A 27,960-nucleotide genomic window follows, 5' to 3' on the forward strand; every position below is an offset into this window, starting at 1 on the left:
TCGTTCAGCGGTGCTCTGCGTCGGTTCCCATCCAAAAGGGGAGCAGGGCTGAGGGGACAGCAGGGGGTGGGGGTGGAGGCTGCTGCTGCCCGCTTGCTTCCACGTGCTGGTCACTCCCGGGCCGGTCTCCCGCCTTCGCAGCGGTCCTGCAGCTGCCGCCACACGCCGTTCTTCTTCCGTCTCGGTTTCCCGGCGGGGAAGGAATTTATGGCGCGTCGGAGACCGGGTTGGAGCGAAATGCTGGGGCTGGTTTGGCCGTCCTGCTAGCAGCGACCAAGAGGACGCCGCGGTGACAGCAACAAACCCCAGCGGCTTAAATCAGTTGGCTACGCAGCTGCTCAGCACCAACTCTTCTCTCCCCTCCGCTCGCCCCCGCCGAAGCCGGGAAGCGGCGCCACATCCAGTAGGGCGCGGACACTTTGCAAACTCTGCGCCGGTCCTTGCGCGTTGTCGACGTGCGGAATCCAGGGGCTGTTGCGGTTTAAACGAGACCAGTAACAGAAGCTGCGGGGGGGGAGGAGGAGAGGGGGGGCAAAAGCGCCTGCGTGAGCACGAGAGGGGAGAAAAAGAAAGAATCAAGAAAGGAAGCGGGAGGAGTCAGCGCGAGAGGCGGTTGAGGTGAGGGAACTGGTTGCGGAGCTGGCCGGGGCAGACTTTTCCCAGGGCTCACTGAAGAGAAGGAAAAGGCTGGCGGGAAAGAAACCTGCGCGCCAGACTCGCGGGACGTTCTCGGTGAAGGAAACAACACGCCCGGCCGCCTGGGTCAAAAGCAGTCAAGAGGGCCCCGCGGGCAATGGCGGCTCGGAGTAGGAACTGCTCGGTCGGCTCTCCTTAGCCGAGAAGCGGACTTCCAACGCTGTGTGTGGTGGGGCGGGGGACGACAGCCGGACTGGCGCTGGGGTCGCCGACTTTCGACACCCGCGGTCGAGCTGAGTTCCCAGGCGTTGCTGGCTGCCTCCCTCCCGTCCCCGGAGCTGTGGCCAAGACCGCCTCGGACCGCTGAAGGTGCGTGGCGGCTGGCAGGGCTGGCCGGGCCATGGAGGCACCGGCGGAGAACCCGAGCAAGGCGGCGGAGTATCTCAAGGAACTCAACAAGATCATTGAGACGCAGCAGGAGCTGCTGGAGAAGCAAAAGCTCCGGATAGACGAGCTCGAGCAGCAAGTGGCCAAGCTGTACCACGAGAACACCCGGCTCCAGGAGGAGCACCGGCGGCACCTGGCCACTTGCAGGCTGCTGCTTCTGCAGCAGCAGGGTGCCCTGTCCGTACCGCCGGGGAAGGGGCAAGAAATCGCCCAGCATGAAAAGTAAGGAACGGGGGACGGGGAGTGTCTTAATCGACGTGTGGAGGGGGGCACACGTAACGCTTTAAAGCAGTCCAGGTGACCACGAAGCATTAGCCACGAGCTGGTAACCGATGCTTCTCCCTGTCTTGTGGGTTTTGACTGGGTAGCTATGAGGTTATGGATGATCTCAGACTAAAGACGCGTTTTCTCCTTCACCCTCTCCATTCCCCGCTGGTTTTTTTCGTGCTTTGATTGATGCTCTTCCTAGTTTTGCCTCTTCTCTTGTGGGCCAGTGTGGAAAGGTGAATAATGATAAAAGAGAGAGAGAGCGAGAGCTGAGATGTTATGTGGCAACCTCCCTCGGCTGGCTGGCGAAGTTGTCTCTCCTTCGAGGAATGTATTCCTAATTTCTTGCCCGATCCCAAAAGGGATGATTTCTGGGAGAGGGTTTTGAACCACGCGGTTTGCCTACTGCTAAGGGATCCAGAAGGCTTCAAAGAAGAGACGTTGGGGAAAGGGTGTGAAGGATGCTGTTTTGTGCCTTCTAGTCCTGGAGAAAGAATTGGTCTTCTAGTGCAAGGCAGTGTGATGAGTGGCATTTGGAGACTTTGGAGGTGGAGTTAGTTCCTAACGAATGAGAGTCAGTAAACATTGGCAGGTGGCCACCCTTCTGAACTGTGACTCCTTCTCATCTAAACTTGTTGATCGTCAGGAACCAGTTTGCTCTCAATCCTTGGGTCTATTTTCAGATGGCTTTAAGCTTCCATAATGCAATGCTTGCTGCACATGGAAAGGCGTTTAGCTATATTACTGCTTACCATAAGGCTATGTCAAAAACAGAACAATGTCTCTGATTTTATTTATTTTTTACAAATGATTGAAATTACAATTAGCACATGTCTTTAAGTAGATACGGAAAGCCTATTTATTAATCAGAATTCATGGCACAAAATGTTCAGGTACTTTGTTTCTTGGATTTTGTTACATTGTTTGTCTGTCTTGTTCCCCTACCCTCCATAAATGTAAAAGTTTTTTGAGATGACCAGTATGTCTTCTTAAACTTAATAATTGTGATGTGGTTAAGAAAAACAATATTTCTCTTTTGGGACTGTTAAGCTAATGGGTTTAATTAAATTGCTCAAAAAGTGTTCATTGATATCTAATTAGTTATCAATAGTAGTTGTATTAAAGTTTTTTACAACTGGGTTAAAAGAGGCTTTCCCTTCCATAGGAAAAGGGGAATGACTCTTAATACGATGCATGCTATTTCTAGTCCGCATCATTTAAAAAGAATTTTTTTGCTCAGATTGTATACCTAAGACAGATTTACTAAAATGTATTCAAATAGTAATATTGTCTTACAATGCAAAATGCTGATCATAACTCTTGACCAACATTAGAAGCTACCCTATTTCTGCTGCATGTGGGTTTTAAAACTGAGTTGCTGTCTCTACTGCAACATTTGCATCTGTATTGCAGAGTTTTGTAATTGCAAATTCATATGTGTGAACTTGGAAAAATATAATCCACTGCTTATATGCAGAGGTGACTTCCATCTAGGAAAAATATGTTATATTGGATTATGAACTATATTCCTGTACTAGTTAATGTAGTTACTCAGTGTGTAGTCCCAGGAAGTGGGCTTAAATGTTTGTTACCTGTCCAGTATAAAGATATGTATAAGTGTGGTATGTGTTTTTGTTTGTTTCCTGTCCACCAAGCACTGTATTGCTGGCCTTTTGTAGTTTTTCTCCTGTTGTCTGCTACACTGTTTATTTTAGTAAGACACGTAACATTTTTTACATGCTAGTAATGTTAAATTGATTTAAATCATACTGAGGCTAAATCCTGTTAATAACAAATCACTATATAAACCAATGAAATAAATGATTGAACCTGTAAGAAGAGTGGGAAACAGTTCCTTTAACCTGTAATGTAGTTTAGAGTAATGTATGCTGCTTTTAGGAAGGAGAGTTCCTGCTTTCACAATAAGAGGGTTGATTTAAAAAAGAAACCTTAATTCTATGTATGTTTGTTTTGTGTATAAAGCCAGAGAATAAATTATATAGATGTGCCTTCTGTCGTATTTTAGACATTTTCTTATCAATATACCTTTACCAATTCTTACCAATTGGTATTCTTACCAATACCAGACACAATACGTATTATTTGCCATGTTTTCATTAGTTTCTTTTGATTTTCCAAGAAAGAAGTTTTTTTCTTGGAAGAAAGCAGTGAGTTACAGCTTTGAGAACTACAGTATTCTTAAAGTCTCTTTAAGTGGATTTGATGTTGGGATCAGTATTAATCTAGGGTATTTATGGAGTGCTTATAATCTTTCTGAGGTATAGTCAGAACAGCTCAGGGCAAACATTTAAAGTTACCAGGCTTCTATTATCACAAGAGATGTTGAGCCAAGAGGCGTTACTTTGTGTGATACGAATATTGAATACATGCTGTTGGTTTAGCCAGAAAAATGCTGGCTCCATTTTGGGGCTTTGTAATTAGATCTTCAGAACTAGAGGTTGTGCTCCATTCTCTCCCTAACCCTGTTAAGGCAACCTGCAAAAATCCATGCAGCTTTTTACTATTATGTGATGCAATGTTGTTAGGATAACTGAAAAAAGGATAACCATATCCTCCCCAAAACCATAATATTAAATTATGTATCTTACTATAACTTAACAAACTCTGATAGGTATTACAGTATAGACCAGGGATGTCCAACATTGACAACTTTAAGACTTTTGGACTTCAATTCCCAGAATTCCCCAGCCATCAATTGAGATTACCATAGATAGTGTTGGAACCGAGATGAAAAAAAATCTCATCAATGTACAGTTAATGTTTTAAGCCTAACTCAGTCATGGGCTAGGGATATGATGAAGACAGAATTATGGACCACAGCAAAAAACAAAAAACAAAACAAAAAAGTGCTAGGGCACTCTGTATGCCATCATAAACTACAAATGATGGACTCTTCTTTCTGACATTCTTGGGCCGTTTGTCTCAGGCTGATTGCCCTTTATGATTAGTTTAATTGGAAGTTCCTTTGGATCAGATATAATCAGAGTTTTGTGTGGAATTGTCAAATTCTATTGTTTTGTAAATTGCTATGCTTGTAATAGTTCCATTTCTACTGTACTCCAGTATTATCAGAATTGCTGATCTTGGAATTGGCATACCCGTATGTGTAGTTCGTTCATGTAATAAGTTTTCCCGTTGAAATGATTACTTTTTAAAATGTTTACTTAATTACTTAAATAATTTATATGGCTGCCCATCTAGAATCCATGTTTCTGAGTGGCTAGCAATGCTTTTTTTTAATGGGGGTGGGATGGGTGGGAGAGAGGGGAGTATCCTGACTTCTGGCAACTGCCTGGACTAGTCCTTGCAGTTTTCTTGGAAAGATTTTGGAAATGTTTTTTTTTATTTATTTACATTTATATCCCGCCCTTCTCCGAAGACTCAGGGCGGCTTACAAGGTAAGCAAGGTTTGCCCTTGCTTCCATCCTAGGACTGAGAAAGAGAGTGGCTCAAGGTCACCCAGCTGGCTTCATGCCTAAAGCAGGCCTGGAACTCATGATATCCCAGTTTCTTGCCTGATGTCTTAACCATGACTACTCCAAACTGGCACTCCTAAGAATAAACATTAATTAAACAATGTTTATTCAATGTTAATTAATGTTAATTAATTAACATTAATGTTAATTAATGTTAATTAATGTTAATTAATGTTAATTAATGTTTATTCAATGTTAATTAATGTTAATTAATTAATATGTAGTCCTCAGAAAATATACAGTCTTTACCTAACTAGCCTCATTTAATGCCCTGGTTATTGAGAATAATCATGTTTTTAAAACATTTTGAATATCAACTGGAAGGGGCTCATTTGAATCTCAGGGAATCTCGGGGTTTGCTTCTTGAATCCCATTAGTTTTATTTTCTGGTTTTTAAAGGCCACCCAATTCAAATAGGGGTACTCTGGGGGGGCATACAACAACAACAACTAAGCAACCTGAAAAAGAACCATGTAATGTGAAAACGTACACAATGCATAAATATGAATATGATATACAGTCTATAGAATGACAACCAGTCATAATAAAAGCAACCAAAGGGTAGCCTCCATATGCCTGGGGGGGAAAGCTAGGTGTTAAAAAATGAGCAAAGTTTGGGCTTGTATATTGGGGGGATATTTGTTTCAGAGAACATCCATCAAAAAAAAGGAGCTAGGAGCATGCCCATGCTGTCAGATATGGAGCAGAAATCAGTTTATAAAGACAGTTCTGCAAATAGTTTGCCTGTGCCATATAAGGGCAACCTGCAACTTGAATTGCATCTGGAAACCCACTGGGAGTCAGTGCAAGCTCACAGAACTATTTACATGGGGCTTCGTGCCAATAATTTCTGGACCAGTTGCAACTTCTGAATGTTTTTCATAGGCAGCCCCTTTGCAATAATCCAACCAGCCAGGCGGTGATGAAGGCTTGGGTGGCCATGAGCAGGGCCCCTCAATCTAGGTATGTGTTATGAGTGGCACATCAAATGCATTTACAGAAGGTCAATAGCTGGCAGAGTTGCAACCTGGTCCTTGAGCAGGAGCCATGAATCCAAAAGGAGTCCCAAATTACCCAACTCCATATCAGTGGGGTCTGAGGAAGTGAAATCCCATGCAGAGATACAGATGGAATTATCTCTGGGTATGAGGACTTCAGAACCCTTAGCAATGTGATCTTGCCAGGATTGAGCTGCAATCTGCTTTTCCTCTATCAAAACCTCCAGTCACTGGGGTGTGTGTATGTGTGTGTGGAACTTGACAGTATCTCTTGATCACTCTTTTTATCAAATAGGTTATGTAAATGAGTCACTGCATACAATGAAACCATATAAACATATTCTAACATTTAGTGGTCATATGACTATTTCCAGCTTACTGTATTTTTCATTGCCAGTTTGCAAAATATGAAAGGAATTTTATAGCTTATAGCAGTATATTGCAGACTAATAAATAATAAGATCTTAGGTAAGAGTAGGAGGGAATGTCAAGAGTAAATGTTGGAACTAACACACTAATACTGAAATTACAATTTTAAATATAGTGAGTTGGTTATTGCAGGACAAGTTGTTTAGATGAAAACGTCTTGTTTAGTTAGGAGAACAAGGTAGTTTGGAACGGCTGCTGTCAGGAATAGTACTATTTGATTTATTGTCCTATTCTTTAAAATAGGTTCTACTTAATCCATTAATTCAGCACTGAATTCTGATGTATCAAAAAACCAGCAATTGTCATATGCAAAAAAACCAACAACACCAAAAACCAAAACCTATCCTGTGTATTAGATGCACTTAACTCCACCTTTAATAGTAATGGATTTTTATTTTATTTATTTTATTTATTTTATTTTATTTGCATTTATATCCCGCCCTTCTCCGAAGACTCAGGGCGACTTACACTACGTTAGCAATAGTCTTCATCCTATTTGTATATTTATATACAAAGTCAACTTATTGCCCCCAACAATCTGGGTCCTCATTTTACCTACCTTATAAAGGATGGAAGGCTGAGTCAACCTTGGGCCTGGTGGGACTAGAACCTGCAGTAATTGCAGGCAGCTGCTGTTAATAACAGACTGCATTAGCAGTCTGAGCCACAGAGGCCCAATAATAAGGATAATATATAGCTTTTCCAATCCGTTAAATTGCAGTTCCAATCACTCTTATTATTGGTCATGCTGATTAAGATTGATAGTATTGTTTACTTCTGAACTAATATATATATATATATATATATATATATATATATATATATATATATATATATATATATATATATATATATATATATATATATATATATCTCCAGCTTTCAATCAGAATTGCTCAGAGATGCCCACAATTACCCTTGTACCAGAAGCTTTAATTTAAAACATGGCAATATGATTTTTCCAGCAGTAAAAAAGGAAGCAACTATACCACAATAAGTTTAGAAGGGAAAGCCAAGCAAATGTACTTCTGTTCTTAATGTAAAAATTATCTGCAATATCCATCTGCATGTGGCTGCTTATTTGAATTGCAACTTTATGTTTGGGTACACATGTATTACAACATGGTTTGTTTAACCAAAAGAGCCTGGATCCACACAACAATCTTAAAATATAAACCCTGGTTTGCAAATTGCATTGGCTGACTTCGCATTACATTCTACCGTAAGTCACAAGCAAATAAACTATCTTATTTATATATTTAGTAGATTAATATGGCCATCATCTGAAATACATGATTCTGGGCAGCTAACAATATTAAAAAAGGATTACCAAATGTACAAAAAACATAAAACAGCACTCAGAAAAAAGTAAAAGCCATGATTAGCTATTTAACCAAGAAATAGTCTCCATCCTTCACTTGGGGCCACGACAGAAGGCCAACAGGGCCAGGGCCAATGCAATACCCATCTGCATGTGGCTGCTTATTTGAATTGCAACTTTATGTTTGGGTACACATGTATTACAACATGGTTTGTTTAACCAAAAGAGCCTGGATCCACACAACAATCTTAAAATATAAACCCTGGTTTGCAAATTGCATTGGCTGACTTCGCATTACATTCTACCGTAAGTCACAAGCAAATAAACTATCTTATTTATATATTTAGTAGATTAATATGGCCATCATCTGAAATACATGATTCTGGGCAGCTAACAATATTAAAAAAGGATTACCAAATGTACAAAAAACATAAAACAGCACTCAGAAAAAAGTAAAAGCCATGATTAGCTATTTAACCAAGAAATAGTCTCCATCCTTCACTTGGGGCCACGACAGAAGGCCAACAGGGCCAGGGCCAATGCAATATCCATCTGCATGTGGCTGCTTATTTGAATTGCAACTTTATGTTTGGGTACACATGTATTACAACATGGTTTGTTTAACCAAAAGAGCCTGGATCCACACAACAATCTTAAAATATAAACCCTGGTTTGCAAATTGCATTGGCTGACTTCGCATTACATTCTACCGTAAGTCACAAGCAAATAAACTATCTTATTTATATATTTAGTAGATTAATATGGCCATCATCTGAAATACATGATTCTGGGCAGCTAACAATATTAAAAAAGGATTACCAAATGTACAAAAAACATAAAACAGCACTCAGAAAAAAGTAAAAGCCATGATTAGCTATTTAACCAAGAAATAGTCTCCATCCTTCACTTGGGGCCACGACAGAAGGCCAACAGGGCCAGGGCCAATGCAATATCCAGAGAGAAATTATTCCAGAAAGAGGGTACCATAATCAAAAAGGCTGTTGTCCTGGCCCTGCCAGCTGACACTTATTCCCAGTGGGACCCAGAATATAGCCCTCCTGCCAGACTGAGTGAAATGACTAGAAACAACTGGGGATAGGTGGTCCCATAAGTAACAGAACACCATGAAAAGCTTTAAAGGTGACTCATCAGCGCCTTGATCTATAGTCGGAAGCATACTGGTAGCCAGTGCATCAGTTATGTCACATGTACAGAAAAGCAGGCACCACCACCACTGCATTCTGTACCAGTTATTCAAGGGAAATCCCATATAGAATCCATTCACAATAATCCAATCAAGTCATTATGGAATAAATGAATAAAGCCTCCTGATCCAGGAGTGGGCACATTTGAAGAGCAAAAGCCCTCCTGGCCATGGCTACCATCTCCCCTTAAAGCAGGAGCCATGAGTGCAGGGATGGCGTACCAGTTCTGTCTATGACAATGCAAGCCCTCCAGAACCAAAGATGGAAGGTCCCCAGAACCAGGAGTTCCAAAACCCCAAAGCTGTTTAGTTTTGCTAGTGTTCAGCTGAGGCCATCCAGATCCCCATAGTCTCTAGGCACTTGGAGAAAATCTCCGTGCCTTATGCCTTAACACGACATTTAAACATATCATTAACCCTCATACAGTATTAATTTATGACAAAATATTTCAATCTTAAACAACTGAATGTTCTCTTAATTTTGCATCCAAGAATAAGAACTTAACACCACTTCTCAGAAGCCACACCTATGTATCCTGACATATCAGTGAGTCAAAATATAAAATGTTCTTACTTTTTGGAGACTTAATTGGTATGAAGAAGATAGTGATTCTTAACCTTTTCTTTACCACAGACCCCCTTTAAATATCTTTTGTAGCCATGGACCAGGGCCACGAACGCCCAAGACTTAATTCAATATTTAAATCATAATATTTCTTTAAGCCTTCATGGACAACATCACAGCCTTCCAGAGGTTCACGAACCACAGGCCGAGAGCCATGGGTTTAACTGAGAAGAATATAATTATGGCAAACATTCAATTGTCAGAGAAAGACAATTTTTCTCTTACTAATTTTTAAAAATATAATATTACTGAAAAATTTAAAAATGAGTAAAAATTAATTCAAAACTAAAATTAAGAGGGGGAAAAAATAAAAGAGAAAGGTAAAGTGCAAAAAAGAAAAAATAAGAAAAAATAGAAAAGAAAAAAGTTACAAAGAACTGGCTTTCAATTTTCATTACAGCAGTTATAATTAGAGTTGTTTTATTTCTTTCCTGACGTTACATTGTAATCCTCTTTTTTCTAGCCTACTTAATAAAAACCATAGGTAATAAATCATTTTTTGTTTTATATAAAAGTTCAGAAGTTTTCCAGTGTACAATAAATGTACATAGTCTTTTCTCTAATCAAACAATGATTTGGCCGTCATAATCTCAGTTCTATCATCTTTACTATTTCTCTATTGTAGCTATTGCCAAATCTTTCCATTTCTGTGTGCACAATACTTTCATTGTAGTTATCATATAAAAAGTTACAGTTATATATAAAACAAACTTCCATGATTTTTTCCAGCTGTTTGTCCATTAGTCCCAGAATGAAAATCTTGGTTTCAGTTGTATATTAATCTTAAAAATTCTCTGAATTTTTAGTGTATGGGTTTGTACCCAAAACCTTGTAACTTTTAAAGAATTCTAGTTTATTGGTTATGTTTCGTACTAATTAGATTATTATTTGTAATCCCTACTGAGATATAAAGTACTTGTTTGAAGAATATCAGAAAATATTCTGCCAGGAAATAACTTGTTTTGATTCGCTTCTAATTCTTCATGGCCCAAAGAACACCATTCTTTTTTGTTTTTCATAAGTTTTTTTATTTTATTTTACATATACCTATTAATGCATGAATTATTTGATCGTACATAATAATACCTATTCAATAATACCTATTCAATTTCTAAGCTTCCCTCTTGTATTGCTTTTATTTTATTATGTAAAAATATATACATTGATATTCCCCCTTTCTCTTATTTCTATTTCTATTCTAACTTTTAATCATGTCACCCTTTTATTAAAAGACATTCTAGTCATATTCTTTACAGTCATCAAATCTATATAATTCTGATAGTAATACACATGTTTATATTGAAGTATATTCTTTTATTATTTAATGGCTCAGTGTTTCAATATGTTATTGCAATGCCATTTACAATATTATTAAAACATACTTAATAATACCATCATTCAATCTCTAATTTTCCCATTTTATTGTTACTTTTATTCCATTATATAAAGGTGTGTATATACAAATGTTTCTCCCTTCTCTTATATCTACCTAACTTCTAATCATATCACCGTTCTAAAAAAGAAGGGAAAGAAAGAAAAAAAGAAAAGCAAATCAAAACATAAAAGAGAGAGAGAGAAACCTTTTCCTTTCTAACCATCATCTCTTGCCTGCTTCAGTATTTAGTTGCTGTGCTTTTTTTGACTTACCTCCCATATTCCTCTCTTGGATCTTTATCTCTGTCTGCATCTACTTCTTCACTATATAATTTAAGTATTTCTCCCATCTCGACCCTCTTCTACTGCCTAGCTTCCAAAGTATCTGCCCAAACCCCTATTTCCCATTCAAAAGTATCTTCCTGTATCTCCAATTCTCTTTTCAACCCTCTTAAAATATTTTTCTCCTGGTTTAATTCATCAGTCACTATTGTTTTTATTATTATCTCCTCCTTGTCTTCTTTTTTTGTTCGCTGGTTCTTTGATTCTATCTTTTTCTCTATGCCTTCTGTAAGCTCCTCCCTTTTCTGAGTGTCTAGATCTTTACTCCTCATCCCTCATATAGTATTTTCCATTTTTTCCATAATCTCCTTAAATCCTTTCTTTATGATGTCCTTTGTGCTTTGGAAAATCAATACCATCTCCTTCAAAGTTCCACTCATTTCTTTCTTATGAAGCATCGTATTTTTTTTTCCTTAAAAAATCTCACTTTTGTCCAGTAATCCAAGAACCATTTATTCAGACCTAAAATTGCCCTTCAAGAAGTACACTAATCATAGTCCAAAGAACAACATTCAATATAGTAACTATTTGTTAGAGTTCTTCCAAACTTATGATTGTATCATCAATGATAGTAATATGCTGTTTTGTCTTTTCAAAAGCCTCTTTTTCAGTTTCATTCAATTATTCAAGGCATTAAAATATTTTCCAATGACTTGTTTTACATTGTGGATACAAAATAACCCTTTGTTTTGTTATTGGTGTTTCTAAAGATTGTTTTGGTTTTATGTGGTATTGAGTTATTTGTTCTTTCAATCCAAATAATTCTCAAGAATCTTCTCCAGCTTCACAAATCAAAGGCATCCATTTTTCTTTGTTCAACCTTTCTGATGATCCAGCTTTCATTGCCAGATGTTACAGCTGGGAAAACTTTAGCCTTGGCAAAATGTACCATTGTTTTAATGTAATGTCTCTGCACTTACATATTTTTATTATATCTGTCACAGTCTCTTTTCCAAGTAGCAGACAATTTACTCTTTGAGGCTATAGTTATATCACCCTGGTGAATTTTTGAATCTAGAAATATAAATATGGTACTAGACTTCTTCTATGCCTAATATGCATTAAATTAGCATTGTTGTTGACATAATTTTATTTATTTTAATGCTAAGTAGATAGACTTTTACATTCCTTCCTCTCTCCCCTGCACTAGTCTACTTTACTTCCAGTAATTAAAGTATTACCACCAGCATATCAGAAATAATTGAAGTTTTTATTAACTAAATATAGACCACACTGTGTTTGTGTGCAGAGTACAGTGTATTGTCAATTTAATTGCCAAGCTGTCCGTGCAGGTATGTCCATGCATACAATTGTCTTTCAGATTGCTGAAAGAAGGTATGACCTATAAGTACTGAATTTTCTTGGAAGAGTATTTTATTTTTTCTCCTGCTTCTGACATTAAATATTCCCATTATTTCAGATGCTCTTTTACTTCCACCAGCATTCTGATCTTCTGTCATTTTTCAGATTGTCAAATTGTTATTGAATTGTTCAAGTTCTTTTGCAACACTGTTGCAGCTTAGACTTTGATTATTGTTACATTCATTGGCATTCTTTGAATTTAAACTGAGGTCATTTTATTATTTTTCAATAATAGATATATTATTGTTGCAAAATTATATTTTTATAAAGTTATATCCAATGTTGAGGGTTTTTTTTTCAACACTGAGAATATATCTGCTAAAAACCCTCCCCATTAGCAACAGATAGGGCATGTGGCCAGTAAACACTCAGCTCCATTCTGTTGCCCAGACTCCACCCCGCAAGGGATTATGGGGTCATTAAATGAAGATGTAGTTGGATATCATCCAACTCTGACACACGTTAATAATAACTACTACTTTTTTTTCTTCTACAATTCTAGTCTTCAGTAGATTACCTGCAAAGGTCTTTTGATGTGACAAGATCCAATCTAGATCATTTGAGTTGCTGATTCCCATAGTATAAGATTTTATTTTATTTATTTATTATTTTATTTGCAACTGAGGACAGTACAAGAAGTAAATGGGTGGAAACTTAGTACAGATAGATCTGACCTAGAATGAAGGAAAAATTTCTTGTCAGTGCGAACAATTAATGGAATGGCTTGCCTTCAGAAGTTATGGAAGCAACTACTAGAGGTTTTTAGGAAAATATAGGATTTTATAGCATCTCCTGCTTAAGCAGTGAGTTGGACTAGAAGATCTCCAAGGTCCCTTCCAACTTTATTATTCTGTAATTCAATATTTTGATTTCTGTTTTGACTATAATAATTTTGTCTTGCTTCATAATTCAACAGTTCTTATACCTTTTCACCATTGAACTTTCTTTTTGCTTCCAATTACATTAGGAGCTAGATATTATTTTGGTTTTAATCCAGCCACATTATATGCACTACAGCTATTACACCTGTCCTCTATTTTCCTTAGTTGCTTGCTGTGTTCTTAACATTTCAGTTAGCTGCTAAATGAGTAAAGAAGTCTTCCAAGGATATTTTCAATTATTTGGAGATGTTCTGTATTTAAGATAATTGTTCAGGCTGTTTATCTGCTCTTCTCTCTTTCATTAATACAATAGTAATTATTATATTACTTATATATTTATAAGTATATAAATAAAAATGTTATAAAATAAAATATTAAATATTTAAATATTATTATTAATATATATACTTTGATATCTATAGTATGTATTAATAATGATCTGGAAATAAATTTAATAAAATAAATAAATATAACTATGTCTCATTAAAATTAAATATGCCTGAAATAATCAAAGTAGTTCTTCAGTGTTAAAATAATTTATATCTTGTAGAGTACAAGATAATCAATAAATTCAATTGCATTTCATATGAATGCATATGCCATAGGATATTGTATTACTGTGTATGAGGACATGATAGAAAGGGCCAACTACACTTCACAAAAGAGTATTTTCTTGATAGCTTAGAGAAATAATTATTGAAAAAAGCTACTAAATAATACAGGTAGTTCTCCACTTACAATAGTTTGTTTAGTGACTGTTCAAAGTTACGACCTCACCGAACAAAGTGACTTACGACCGTTTTTCACACTTACTCCCGTTGCAGCATCCCCATGGTCATGTGATCAAAATTCACATGCTTGACAAATGGTTCATATTTATGATAGTTGTGGTGTCCCAGGGTCATGTGATAAACTTTTGTAATTTTCTGACAAGCATAGTCAATGGGGAAGTTACTAACTTAACAACTGCAAAAATTCATTTAACAACAGGCAAGAAAAGTCATAAAACAGGGCAAAACTCACTTAACAAATGTCACACTTAGCAGCATTAATTTTGGACTCAATTGTGGTTGAGTTGAGGACTACCTGTATTTAGTTTTTCTTCTGCTGTATGCAACACTTCAAAAATCCATTTGTTTTCAGTGTCAGGTTACACACAACTGAAGCTGAATTTATTAAATAGCAAGAGAGAAAATGTGATATCTGGTATAATTTTATGTGATGTGCTGTTCTGTAAATTCACTTTAAAGATAAGGGCATTTGGCTGGAAGCCCATACAAAATATAAATCTGAGTAATGGTTTTCCTGATGTCAAAGAATGATTATATTATGAGTCTTTTAAAAATTAAATAGAAATCTAACCGTAAATTCCAACAGCAGTTATTTTACCCCACCCCCCCAGTCAATGTGTGCTTTTTACTGTACTCTCTCCTTTTGCTACTACTTTTAAGACTGAACCCCAGCCATAAAACATATTAGGTAAATTTGCAAACAAGTGTAATTCTGGTTTGATAGGCAAGCCAACCATTGGTGAACAGATGTAGAGAAGCAGTTTATGCCACAAATGAAATGCATAAAATATAGATTTGCAATTGATTGCCTATCAAATATTACATAAGAAAAATAAAAAGCACTTATCTATAAAGTGTAAATAAAAGAATATTCCAGGCTTAAGTCTTTGTTTTGATAGTTAAGTATAATTGAAATTCCAGTTCAGGGATCATACGAACAGACTCAGAGATCAATGTGGAAAAAAAAGTGTTTGGATAAACAAAACATGCCTGACTCCAAGGAATCTATCTTTAGAGATTTTTTTAAATAAGCAAAAAGAGAGCAGAGAAAGAGAATTTTCAAGTTACTTCTTAGATTCGGCCAAGGGAAATAAAATATTACATTGAAAATGTGATTAATTATTGCAGTCATGCATTACAAAATGTGTTCCTAATAGATTTGAAATTGGATGTTATTAACATAATAGCTGCATGGTTTTATGTTGGGACTAGACCATAGATAGAGGCACCTGACTGACCTGATTTCTGCTTGCAAACTAAGCATGGCTTGGCCTGCTTAGATGGGAGGATTGGAAAATCCCAGGGTTAGCCTTGGTAAATTAAAAAAAAAAAAACCAGAAGAAATTAGGGACAAACCACTTCCATATTGCTGCCAAGAAAACATTCCTAGACCGATAGCATGGTAATAGAAATGAACACATCTAGCCAAAGGTCTTGATCTAAATTCTGTATTGCTAAGGATTAAAAATTACCTGCACATTTACTTGTGCAATAAATATTTTTGTGAGTATAGTAAATGATATTTTATTATAAGCTGCTCAATAGAATAGATGGTGCACTTATAGAGGAAATAGGGCAGAACTTGTTTTACCATAAATCAGGTATAAAGTCAAAAGTTCTACACAGTCCTTCCCTAAACTGGTGCTCTCTAGAAGCATTGCCTAGTTTAAGACAGGCTGCTATGTGGTTTGTCCTTGAATAGCCTTTTTATGATTTTATATTGATTATTCATCATGCATAAGTTAATCTATTTAAAATGTAACATTTTCCTGTCCAACACTTGTAGCATTGCTTTTCCAAAGGGACAGTAAAGTTGGCTCAATTTGAATTTGGCATTGATCTGGAAAATTGTTTGCCTCTGTAGAAATCTTAATAACACTGTCCTTTCATAAAAATCCAGCAAGTTGTACTCTTCAGAATTTATATACTGAAAACATATTTACATTTTAGACTTAAATAACATGTTTAAATTTCACAAGTTTAATTTAGGTATCACAAAAATAACTAGGAGTTCTGTGCATGACTGCTGTATTGGCGCTGAATTTGGCAATTTAAATCCAGTTAATACTGGATGCTATATCACTTTCATGAATTAGTGATTCATGCTCCCTCTGCTGGTTCATTATCAGTATTCAGGTATTTTGAAGGTACCGATGATTCTTTCATAATTCATAATGATACACAGTGATGACTCCCTATAGTTTTGGAGCTTTGATGTCAGCAAGGCAGTTGAGGTGCTTTAGTTAACTGTTGAAATATATTTCTTCAAGCTCACAGAGAAGATAAATTTGGATACTAATTTGAGGATACCATAATTTTTGTTCATAGTTTTTATTACCAGTTAAATGTATTTGATAAACTAAAAAATACTACATATTCTATTTCTAACTTTCAAGCAAATAATGGCAGTCACACACATAATTTTTGAGATATCAAGGATTCCTAACATTTACATGTACACGAGAACTTATTATATTAGGTTATTAAAATAAGGAGAAAAATACCTTTGTATCAGTGGTGAGTTGCTACCAGTTCTACCCAGATTGGCGAACCGGTAGCGGCGGGAGGCTCTACCCACCCATGCCAGATGCTTCTGCGCATGCATTGCAAGCAAAGCACTGCAAGCCCGTGCGAGTGCGTGCCCATGAGCGAACCATTAGCGATGGGTTTTGCAACCCACTACTGCTTTATATGCACATATACAGATGGCAAAGTAAGCTGGTTAAGAGAGGCAGCTGAAACAGAAAGGAGTGGCATGAGGTGATGGAATGGGAGATGTGATAAATATGATACTGATTTGAGGAAGGAAAATGCATAATTTTTCTAGCTTCCTTCTCACAGATTGTCAGGTACAGAAAACCAGGTTCACATGTGAAAAGTGTAATTTAACTGATTTATTGCTAAAAGCCTATGCATAGGAATCTTTGAACTAATGGTCAATACCTGGTTATAATTAGAGAATGGTAATGTCAACCAAGGAGGGTTGGACTTTGTGGCTATATAATGATTCTAGGCTGATTTCTCTTTTTACTCTTCCCCCTGGGTCTGCCAGTCCTTCTCCTACATAGTTCTTTCCAGGGGTGAAATGCTCCCAGATTGAACTGGATTGTGACATTTGGTAGCGATCATGGCTGGTAGTTCGGCGATCCGGTAGCGATGGCGGAAAAAAGCTCCGCCCACCCGCTCAAGTGTCATTACTTCCTGGTAATGTGTTTTTTACCTTCTGCACATGCGCAGAAGGTCTGTGCACGCATGTGACGCTTGCAGCGCGTGCACTTCCGGACCAGTAAGGAAGGTAAGTAGATTTCACCCCTGGTTCGTTCTTTTCCTATTCTAGTTTATTTACCCTAAACTGTAATCTGTATTTCAACTCTATATCTCACGTAACTTTTCCTAAATGTAAATATTTGGTCAACTGGTCCAACTATCTACTGGATTCACTACATATCAGTAAGCAAGAAGAAAAAAAAGATGCTATTATAAGTAGGACCTTAATGTTATACCTTTCTCTTATTACTGTCATTTTCAGCATTTGCTTTAAAACTTCTGCTATGGAAGATTAAAAAAAGTGTTGGGGTGTGGAAGTACCTGCACTCTATTAATAGGCTGTTATCCTATAGTTAATAGTTATTTTCCTATATGTTCTTGAAAATTGACCCAATTTGTGATTTTTCCTCAAGTGAAATGTCTGCCCAGAATTACAGAAATCCATGCATACATTTTTTGTGTGTGTTATTGTTTAGGTCCCCCATTTCTCAGAAATACCCTGGTCCTAACATGGTGTCTCCTACGTTTATTGGGATATATTTTCCATCATTGTGACCAACATGGCCATAGTCTAAATTAATGCCTATGTAAATAATTTAAATTCAAGCTACATTTTATATATCTATATCTATATATCTATATCTATATATCTATATATAAAACTATTTTGTGTTAAATTTATATTTACTGACAAAGAAATAAAGAGAGACTAGTATAGATCTATTTCAAGCTATTTAGCTCCCATCAGCTAACCATACCCTTCTGGGATTCGAATCTGGGCTTGCTTGCATATTAGGCATAGATAGATAGATAGATAGATAGATAGATAGATAGATAGATAGATAGATAGATAGATAGATAGATAGATAGATAGATAGATATGGATATAGATAGATATATAGATATAGATATATAGATTGCGGCTGAAAGGCGAAAGGGAAGCAGTATGCTCCCTCCCATATGTGGGTAGACCAGGTTGTTTCAATAGGAAAAGACCCCACTTAAAATATATAAAATATCTTACATGCCCATTACAACAAAACTTCATAGCAGCATTACCACAGCAAAATGCAAAAGAATAGAACTTTTCATTCCTTTATATTTTAACTCTTAGTAAACGCCAAGTAAAGGCCAGTTTCCCTCAAATTAAACCCCACCCCAAAATATTATGACCATATTTGTACAGTTGCTTGTTACAATTATTAATGTACATATTAACCTTCAAAAACATATACAGAGAATATTTTTAATTAAGAAACGTGTAGCCCTTTCATAAAAATATCACAGGAAGATTTAGTGATCTAACAGCCTTTCAGAATAAAGTACTGTGTTTATAGCAAGTTCTGAGTCATGCAACTATAATTCCATTCAGAACAAAAAAAAGAAATGAAAACATTCCAGTTTGTACTTGTGTATTTTTAATTTTGTCTATCATTCTCAGAATTATTACTAGTATTATTTACAATGTTACTGCTGGTTTTATTTACTTTTATTTATTCAGAGCATGATTTTGTTGTTAATTTTATTATTTGAACGGTTATGACAACATTTAAAAATTGAGAAAGCAACAGATGCACCAAAGAACATTTTTATACTTAGAAAAAGGTTAACAGCTTCCAGAGTACTGTTCTCATATGTATTAACCAATTATTCATCCATTAGTACTTGACTTTGGTTATCAGTACTGGCCACAGCAGGAAAAAAGCATTTGAAAAGAATTACTGTTCCATCTCTAGGACTTTGAGATTCACAATAATGCTAGCAATTTAATAAAGAGACAAAAAGTCTAATAAGGTAAGTTGAGGCAGGACAAGGCAGTTAAGTACTGTAAAAGCAAAAGTCCTATTATCAAAATCAGTTGAAAGCAAACAGTTTCAACTGTATCTTGTTGCCTAAAAGCGATCACGTGCTCCGGCCCCTCAGTCCTCACTCGTTCCCCGGATGGTCAAGACCCTCAGAGCTTGGGTCTTCGGCTGATGCTTTGCAATGCCCGGTCCATGGTCAATAAGGCTCCCCTGATTTGTGACCTGATTCAGAGGGAGTCCGCGGACTTCATGGGCATTACGGAGACCTGGTTGGGCACAGAAGGGGGTGTACCCCTGGTTGAACTGTGCCCTCCGGGTTTCCGTGCATTCCATCAGCCGAGGGCCCAAGGTAGGGGTGGGGGGGTGGCGGTTGTGATTAAAGAAAGTCTAGGGCCGAGGGAGTCCACTGTTCCTCAGATAGCTGGCTGTGAATCCCTCCTTGTGAAGTGGGGCCACCGGAATCAGATGGGGCTGTTGATCACGTACCTGGCTCCTTGCTGCGTGACTACAGCCCTACCTGAGCTACTAGAGGTGCTTGCTGGCGTGGCGGTTGAGATTCCCAGACTTTTGGTCTTGGGGGATTTCAACCTGCCATCGGCCGGCTTGTCATCAACGGTGGTTCAGGAGTTCCAGGCCTCCATGACGGCCTTGGACCTGATTCAAGTAACTGATGGCCCTACACACATTGGGGGAGGCGCGCTAGACCTGATTTTTATCTCTGGTCAGTGGGTTAATGATCTGGATTTAGGAGATATAGTTAAAGAACCAGTGTCATGGTCAGATCATTTTCTTCTTCGCCTAGACTTTCGGACCGCCGCTCACCACCGCAGGGAGACGGAGCCAATGCGTTGGTTCCGTCCCAGGCGCCTGATGGACCCGGAGAGGTTCCGGATGGAGCTTGGGCCGTTCCCTGAGGATCTTACCCACGGCACGACTGAAGAACTGGTTGCGGCCTGGGAATGGGCCGCGGCTGGGGCTTTGGACCGTGTCGTGCCTTTGCGGCCTCTGACCCGGCGTAGATCTCAATTGGCTCCCTGGTTTTCCGAGGAGCTGAGAGAGATGAAACGCCGGAGAAGACGCCTAGAGAGTACTTGGAGGTCTAGCTGTTCCGAGGCTGATCGGACACTAGTGAGGTCCTTTACTAGGACCTACCTAGTGGCAATGAGGGAGGCGAAGCGTTCCTACGTTTCCACCCTCATTGCATCGGCAGATAACCGCCCGGCCGCCCTGTTTCGGGTGACCCGTTCCCTCCTCCATCAAGAGGGATGGGATGACCCCTTACAGGGACGAGCTGAGGAGTTTAACGGTTATCTATACGATAAAATCGTTCAGCTCCGGGATAGTTTGGACCAAGATTGCGAGGATCCAGCTGAGATGACAGAGACACGTCTTGTTGAGGTTATTTGGGATGAGTTTGATTCTGTGGCTCCCGAGGACATGGACAGGTTGCTGGGGAGGTTACATGCAACTACATGTTTACTGGACCCGTGCCCTTCCTGGTTAGTGCTGGCTGCTCAGGAAGTGACACGAGGCTGGCTCCAGGGAATTATAAATGCTTCTTTGATGGAAGGGGTTTTCCCCGCCGCCTTGAAGGAGGCGGTGGTGAGACCTCTCCTCAAGAAGCCTTCCCTGGACCCAGCTATTTTGGGTAATTACCGTCCAGTCTCCAACCTTCGCTTTGTGGCGAAGGTTGTAGAGTGTGGTTGCATGGCAGCTTCCCCGGCACCTGGAGGAAGCTGTCTATCTAGACCCGTTCCAGTCCGGCTTCCGACCCGGTTACAGCACGGAGACGGCTTTGGTCGGGTTGGTGGATGACCTCTGGAGGGCCAGGGACAGGGGTTGTTCCTCTGCCTTGGTCCTATTAGATCTCTCAGCGGCCTTCGATACCATCGACCATGGTATCCTGCTGCGCCGGTTGGAGGGATTGGGAGTGGGGGGCACCGTTTATCGGTGGTTCTCCTCCTATCTCTCTGACCGGTCGCAGACGGTGTTGACAGAGGGGCAGAGGTCGTCCTCGAGGCGCCTTACTTGTGGGGTGCCTCAGGGGTCGATTCTCTCGCCTACCCTGTTCAACATCTATATGAAGCCGCTGGGTGAGGTTATCAGTGGTTTCGGGGTGAGTTATCATCTGTACGCTGATGATACTCAGCTGTACTTTTCCACCCCGGACCACCCCAACAAAGCGGTCAAAGTGCTGTCCCGGTGCCTGGAAGCCGTACGGGTCTGGATGGGGAGAAACAGACTCAAGCTCAATCCCTCCAAGACGGAGTGGCTGTGGATGCCGGCATCCCGGTACAGTCAGCTGCATCCGCAGCTGACTGTTGAAGCAGTTAGTGGCCCCAAAGGAGGTGGTTCGCACCTGGGGCGTCCTCCTGGATGGACGGCTGTCTTTTGATGAACACCTGGCGGCCGTCGCCAGGAGGGCCTTTTACCAAGTTCGCTTGGTTCGCCAGTTCGCCCTTCCTTGACCGGGATGCCTTATGCACGGTCACTCACGCTCTGGTTACGTCTAGGCTGGATTTTTGCAATGCTCTCTACATGGGGCTGCCCTTGAGGTGCACCAGGAAGCTGCAGTTAGTCCAGAATGCGGCTGCGCGAGTAGTAACGGGAGCCACTCGTGGCTCCCACGTGACATCGCTGCTCCGTAGCTTGCACTGGCTTCCTGTGGTCTTTCGGGTGCGCTTCAAGATTTTGGTAACTATCTTTAAAGCGCTCCATGGCTTAGGGCCCGGGGACTTATGAGACCGCCTGCTGTTACCTTTGCCTCCCACCGACCCGTGCGCTCTCACAGAGAGGGTCTCCTCAGTGCCGTCCGCCAAACAGTGTCGGCTGGCGGCCCCAGGAGTAGGGCCTTCTCTGTGGGGGCAGTGACGCTCTGGAACGAACTTCCCCCTGGCCTGCGTCAAGTGCCTGATCTTCGGACCTTCCGTCGTGAGCTCAAAACATATTTATTTATTAAAGCGGGACTGGCATAATTAGTGTTGAATTTTAATTGGGTATTCTTAATATTTTTAAATTTTTAAATCTAAATTTTAATAATCAGCCTTTAAAATTTGCTCTTTTTAAATGTTGTTTTAAATTGTATATATTTTGTTTTTATTCTGGCTGTACACCGCCCTGAGTCCTTCGGGAGAAGGGCGGTATAAAAATTTAATAAAATAAAATAAAAAATAAATAAATAAAAGGCTCCTGTAACAACGAATTTAAGAGGATGGTGTCTCACCAGTAGCTGGAACAACACCAGATCATACATAAATTGTTGGGGCCTGGCATGTATGCAACACATGCCTGGTATTCATGAAGACTTGAGCTGTTGCAAGAGGGACAATTCCATAGGTTGACCTGGAATTTGTCAAGTGTAAAGGAGGAAGTTCCAATACAGCACCAAACTTAATACTATCCTGGAAGATTTCCTGGTGGAAGGATAAATAGCATATCACCTATTTTGTACTAAGCACATTACTTTGTTATAAGGGAACAAAGTCTAGTGATGACCTTTTAGAGAATAGGGTATTATATTACATGCTAGTTCTTTCGTTTAAAGCTTCATCCTGTGCAATTGTTTTCTTCAATATGTATCTGCTTTCAATATGTATCTTATTTATTGAGAGAAAATCCTGTATTGACCTTGAACATTTAAGCCTCTAAGACTGAATATAGTAAATAGTTTCTTGTTGGATGGCCTTCTGAAACAAGTAGAATGACTCATTATTCTGATATATTGCAACTCACTATGTTGGCTATTTCCATTTTAAAGTGTCGGGTTTAAAAACTCCTATGCATTTTTACTCAGGAATAAGTCCCTGTTTTAACTAGAACGGTGATGGCTAATCTTTTCCGGAATGAGTGACCAAAGCCCACGCATGCAAATGCACGTGTGTCCCTGAACCCCCCAAATGCAATGCATTGTGGCCCCTACGCATGTGCCCTGCCTCCGCGTATGCACATGTGAGCCCCTGCATGTGCCCGCCCCATCCTGCGCATGAGCATGCACCTTGCCCTGTGCATGAACACGGGGGCCTCTGCATGTGCGCGGGGCCCCCTGCATACAACCCTTTTTACTAGTGATTTAAATTGACTTGATTTAAATCAAATCCACCCTGCTATACTGTAATATTCCGAAAAAATTATAGGAATAATACTTAAAATAAAAAGAACTTTCAATCATTCACTTTCACAGCTGGCAATCAATTCCAACCTCTTTGAATTTTTAAGGATGCAGGAGTAGAATATTATTTTAAAAGTGTTCTGAATTTAAACATTTCAAACCCCAAAAAAGATTGTTATTGGAAGTGTTTGGACCATGAAATACCCCTTGTGATAAGATCAGAATAGGACTGGAACATAATAGGAAATATGTTCTTCAGGCTTGTAATGTTCAAACTGAAAACATTTTGCAAAGTTTTTCATGTTTGGTACATAGATGAGAATCAATAACTTAGAAAAAAACCAAGTCAAAATTTCTTCCTGATATGGATACTGGAACTTTTAAAATTTTATTTGACACATCTACAAACATGAGGTACATCTAAAATAGCAGTATTTGTTGGATTTCCTGCTGCATGGGAAACATACAGATTCATCAATATTTCTGTTGTTTTAAATAATATTTATGCTGTAATAAGCGAAGTGGAAGTATTGAATAAAAGAGAATATATGTAGCTCAGTGGTGCTCTCTGAGCTTGGTTGTTGCTTACAGATGTTTCATTACCCAACTAGATAGCATCATCACTGCTGTATTGAATCCAGTATAATAAATGTGTGTGTGTGTTGTATTGATTTAAACAACTCTCATTTAAATTACTTCATTAAATTATATAGAATAATGATTACTATTAGATTTAGGTTCACTTTCAAGCATGCAGTGTCATGAAGGTCTTTTGGGGGTTGGGAGTTAATCCAAGAGACAGTATACAGAGCAAACTTGTGACTTTCTCTATCTTTTTATTAGCAAGATAAAACAAGACATTTTCAGGCAAGTTAAACAATTTAGGCAGTATTTTGTTAAAGAAATTAAGCAAGATTATTTTTCTTCTATCTTCCTGAATATTTTGATAAATGCCCATAATGTAATAAAACATAGGCATGGTTTATGTACATCTGATCAAGACATATATATGTGTAGCCTATAAGGTTGATTAAATGAGTGCAATGCTGTTTTTTGGTTCCTCCTTTGAGTTCAATAAAGGGAATAATTATGCTGGTTGTCATTTCTCTTGGGCTGGAAAGACATGCCCTTTCTCTCTCTCTCCAGCTTCCCATAGAAATTAGTACTATACTGTACTGAATTGGTTATTTATATGGGGTATTCATCATCTTTCTGATTTTGAGCCATTACAGTATCAGATCTGCAGTCTCTAATGATCTTTTTTTTAAAAAAGCAATTTTTATAACAATACTCCATTCAATCACCGTTCCTGCTCAAGTCTTTTGTCTGGCCGCCGGGCTTCTGACAGCTCCTAATGGCGCCACTGGGTCAGAGGCTAATGCCAACGCTCCAGGGAATTTCCACTGGCCTGTGTCTCCCTTCACTGTCTCTACAGGACAGCTATGATCCGTGAAGGATCCCCAAATCGGCTGAGATATCGGCGTTTTCCCCGGAGCACCGGGATCCATGCCATACCACCGCAATGCTGGCCACCGTCTCCAATGATCTTTTCTGATTTTCAGGATTACAAGACTGCCTAGCCCATTTCAAAATCACTAACTAATTTCTTTTTCAGTCTTGAAAATTTCTTTAAGACTCCCATTTTTGTTTTCTCCCTACCTGTATATCAGAGTCCTATTTGTCATCTATTCACTAGATGTCACAATGACCATCTAGTCAAACTCACTGGGTCACGTTACTGTCATATGATATTTCACAATGTTTTCCCCCTTTGTGGAGTTGGGGTGGGCGTGGCCTGTGAATGATGCATCCAGCCCCTGGGCCGCCAGACTGTCCAGTACTTTCTTAAAAATCTCCATAGGGGAAAAACCTACAATCTCCAAATCTCCTTTTGTGGACATCTTATCATCAATAAGATTTTCTTTCATTTTTTTTTATTTTTTTATTTTTGTCACAAAATTATATACAAGCACATACAATGAAAGGAAACAATAGGACAGGAACAGTAGGCACTTTTGTGCACTTATGCACGCCTTTTATAGTCCTCTTAGGAATGGGGTGAGGTCAATGGTAGACAGTTTTTAGTTAAAGCTTTTGGAAATTTGAGAAGAGACCACAGAGTCAGGTAGTGTGTTCTTTAAATTGTACCTACAACATCAGATTCATTTGAATCTGATGTTGTAGGTACAACTTAATGCTTTTATTTCTGTTCCTAGTTCCATGGAAAGTGATTCACTGACATCTTTACTGGATCTTCTCTTGAAGTTCTGAACATAGCTAAGTGACTTTTTTTTCAAACTGAAAATCCCAAATTCTTCCAGCTTGTCCTCATAAAGAACGTCTTCAAGTGCCTTTATCCTTATAACACTCCTCTATACCTATTCTAATCTATCAGTATCCTTCTGGAAGCGTGCCTAGAATAATACAAAGTTCTCAGATGTGTGCAGATTCACCAGTGCAATTAGAGGCCAGTAAGAATTTGATGCTTCTTTAATTTGATGAGTCTTCTAATGCAGTTCAGAGTTCTAACAGCAGAGTCACGTTGCTAACTCCTGATCAGCATGTTAATGATTTCTGTTAATGACTACATCCAAGTTCTTTTCTGATGTTGTATTTTCAAGCCATGTATTTCCACCTTGTATGTACATTCTACATGTTTTATTTCTAAATATAATACTTTATATTTCTCTCTTTTATAAGATGTTTTATTCCTCTCAGTCCAATCTTCCAACTTATTCTGATTGGACAACAATAACAGTTTGTCTTCACAGTTGTTTTCCTGATCTGACACAACCAACCACAACTCAGTTTGATAAGCAGTTCCTCAATCCCTTCATCTAAGTCATTAATTAAGATGATTAATAATACTATCCTCCTAACAGTTGTATTATCATTTTATCATTTTGTAAGCCATTCACAGTTTTGCAGCAGTAACATGAATGATATATACATTTAGGATAGGATAGGATAGGATAGGATAGGATAGGATAGGATAGGATAGGATAGGATAGGATAGAATAGAATTTTTCATTGGCCAAGTGTGATTGGACACACAAGGAATTTGTCTTGGTGCAAATGCTCTCAGCGTACATAAAAGAAAAGATACATTCATCAAGAATGATAAGGTACAACACTTAAAGATAGTCATAGGGTACAAATAAGCAATCAGGAAACAATATTAATATAAATCGTAAGGATACAAGCAACAAAGTTACAGTCATACAGTCATAAGTGGAAGGAAATAGGTGGTAGGAATGCTGAGAAGATTAATAGTAGTGCAGACTTAGTTTATGATCCATTTAAAGGATCATAAGGTATCTGTAACTGGTTTAACTTAGTTAGAAAAGTGTCTAGAATGATGGTATTGAATGCTGAACTAAAGTCTACAAAGAGGTCTTTGGAGATTTAAGATGTTGTAGGATGTAGTGCAGAGCCCTATTAACAGCATCATCTGTTGATCTATTTGCTCGGTATACAAATTGCAAACAATCTAACAGCGGTATACAAATTGCAAACAATCTAACAGCGATTCCCTGATGGTTTTCAAGTGGGACAGCCCTAGCCTTTCAAAGGTTTTCATGACTACAGATGTTAGAGCAACTGGTCTGTAGTCATTCAGTTTCTTGATTTAAACAAATAAACACAAACAAACAACAAATAAAATGACCAATTCCTATGGAACTCTACTTGCTGGTTATTGCTTTCCAGTTTGGTGAACAGCTATTAAGCTGATTATCTAAATGCAGTTTTAGATCTTGTAGATCAACTTTCAAACTTTCAAACTTTCAAACTTTCAAACTTTCAAACTTTCAAATTACATTTTAAAATTTATCAGTGTTCTACAATCTTTTCAAAAAATGATGAAATGCCCTCAGCTTATACTCGAGTATATCGGCTTATACTCGAGGTTTTTCTTTTTCACATTTTGCGGACGGAAGCCCTGCGGTGCAGTGAGAGGCGGGCGGGGGCCGCCAGCCTTCTCAGCTGAGGGAGGGAGGGTTTCCCCAACCGGTAGGTGCCTCATTTCCCACCCTCGGCTTATACTCGAGTCCCCAGTTTACCCCAGTTTTGGGGGTAAAATTGGGGACCTCGGCTTATACTCGGATCGGCTTATATTCGAGTATATACGGTAATTCCTATGGAACTCTACTTGCTGGTTATTGCTTTCCAGTTTGGTGAACAGCTATTAAGCTGATTATCTAAATGCAGTTTTAGATCTTGTAGATCAACTTTCAAACTTTCAAACTTTCAAATTACATTTTAAAAATTTATCAGTGTTCTACAATCTTTTTCAAAAAAAATGATGAAATGAAGGGAGATTATATCCATAGTATTCCCTTTGTCTTCTAATGTAGTTTGCATGCCAAAGAAGAAAATTTGACTTACCTTATTTATTTTTGACAAAGTCATTCTGACTCTCATCAATCATTATACTACTTTCCAGTTGCTTAAAAACAGGCTGTTTATTTTCTGCTCTAACATTTTCCAGGGAATGATATCAGAATCATTGGTCAATAATTACTGGGATCTCCCACTGTTTTGCCTTGAACAGGGAAACCACATTTCCTCTTCAGATGTTTGATATCTCCCCAGTTCCTTAAACTCT

At 38.7% G+C, this 27,960-nt stretch overlaps 1 protein-coding gene across 3 annotated transcripts in view; it reads left to right on the forward strand.

The window, feature by feature from the left end:
* The first annotated feature begins 640 nt into the window (after positions 1-640).
* The window catches only part of IQSEC1 (IQ motif and Sec7 domain ArfGEF 1), a 350,333-nt gene continuing 323,013 nt past the window's right edge, over positions 641-27,960 (forward strand). For 2 of the 3 annotated variants that reach the window (XM_058168488.1, XM_058168489.1), the window contains exon 1: positions 642-1,305. In XM_058168488.1, the coding sequence (XP_058024471.1) occupies positions 1,037-1,305 (269 nt within the window). In that variant the 5' untranslated portion in view covers positions 642-1,036. Of the gene's footprint in view, positions 1,306-27,960 lie in introns of all 3 variants that reach the window. The other variant, XM_058168493.1, reaches the window with a different exon arrangement.

This window comes from Ahaetulla prasina, chromosome 2 (genome assembly GCF_028640845.1).
Source record: "Ahaetulla prasina isolate Xishuangbanna chromosome 2, ASM2864084v1, whole genome shotgun sequence".
NCBI classification, from domain to species: domain Eukaryota; kingdom Metazoa; phylum Chordata; class Lepidosauria; order Squamata; family Colubridae; genus Ahaetulla; species Ahaetulla prasina.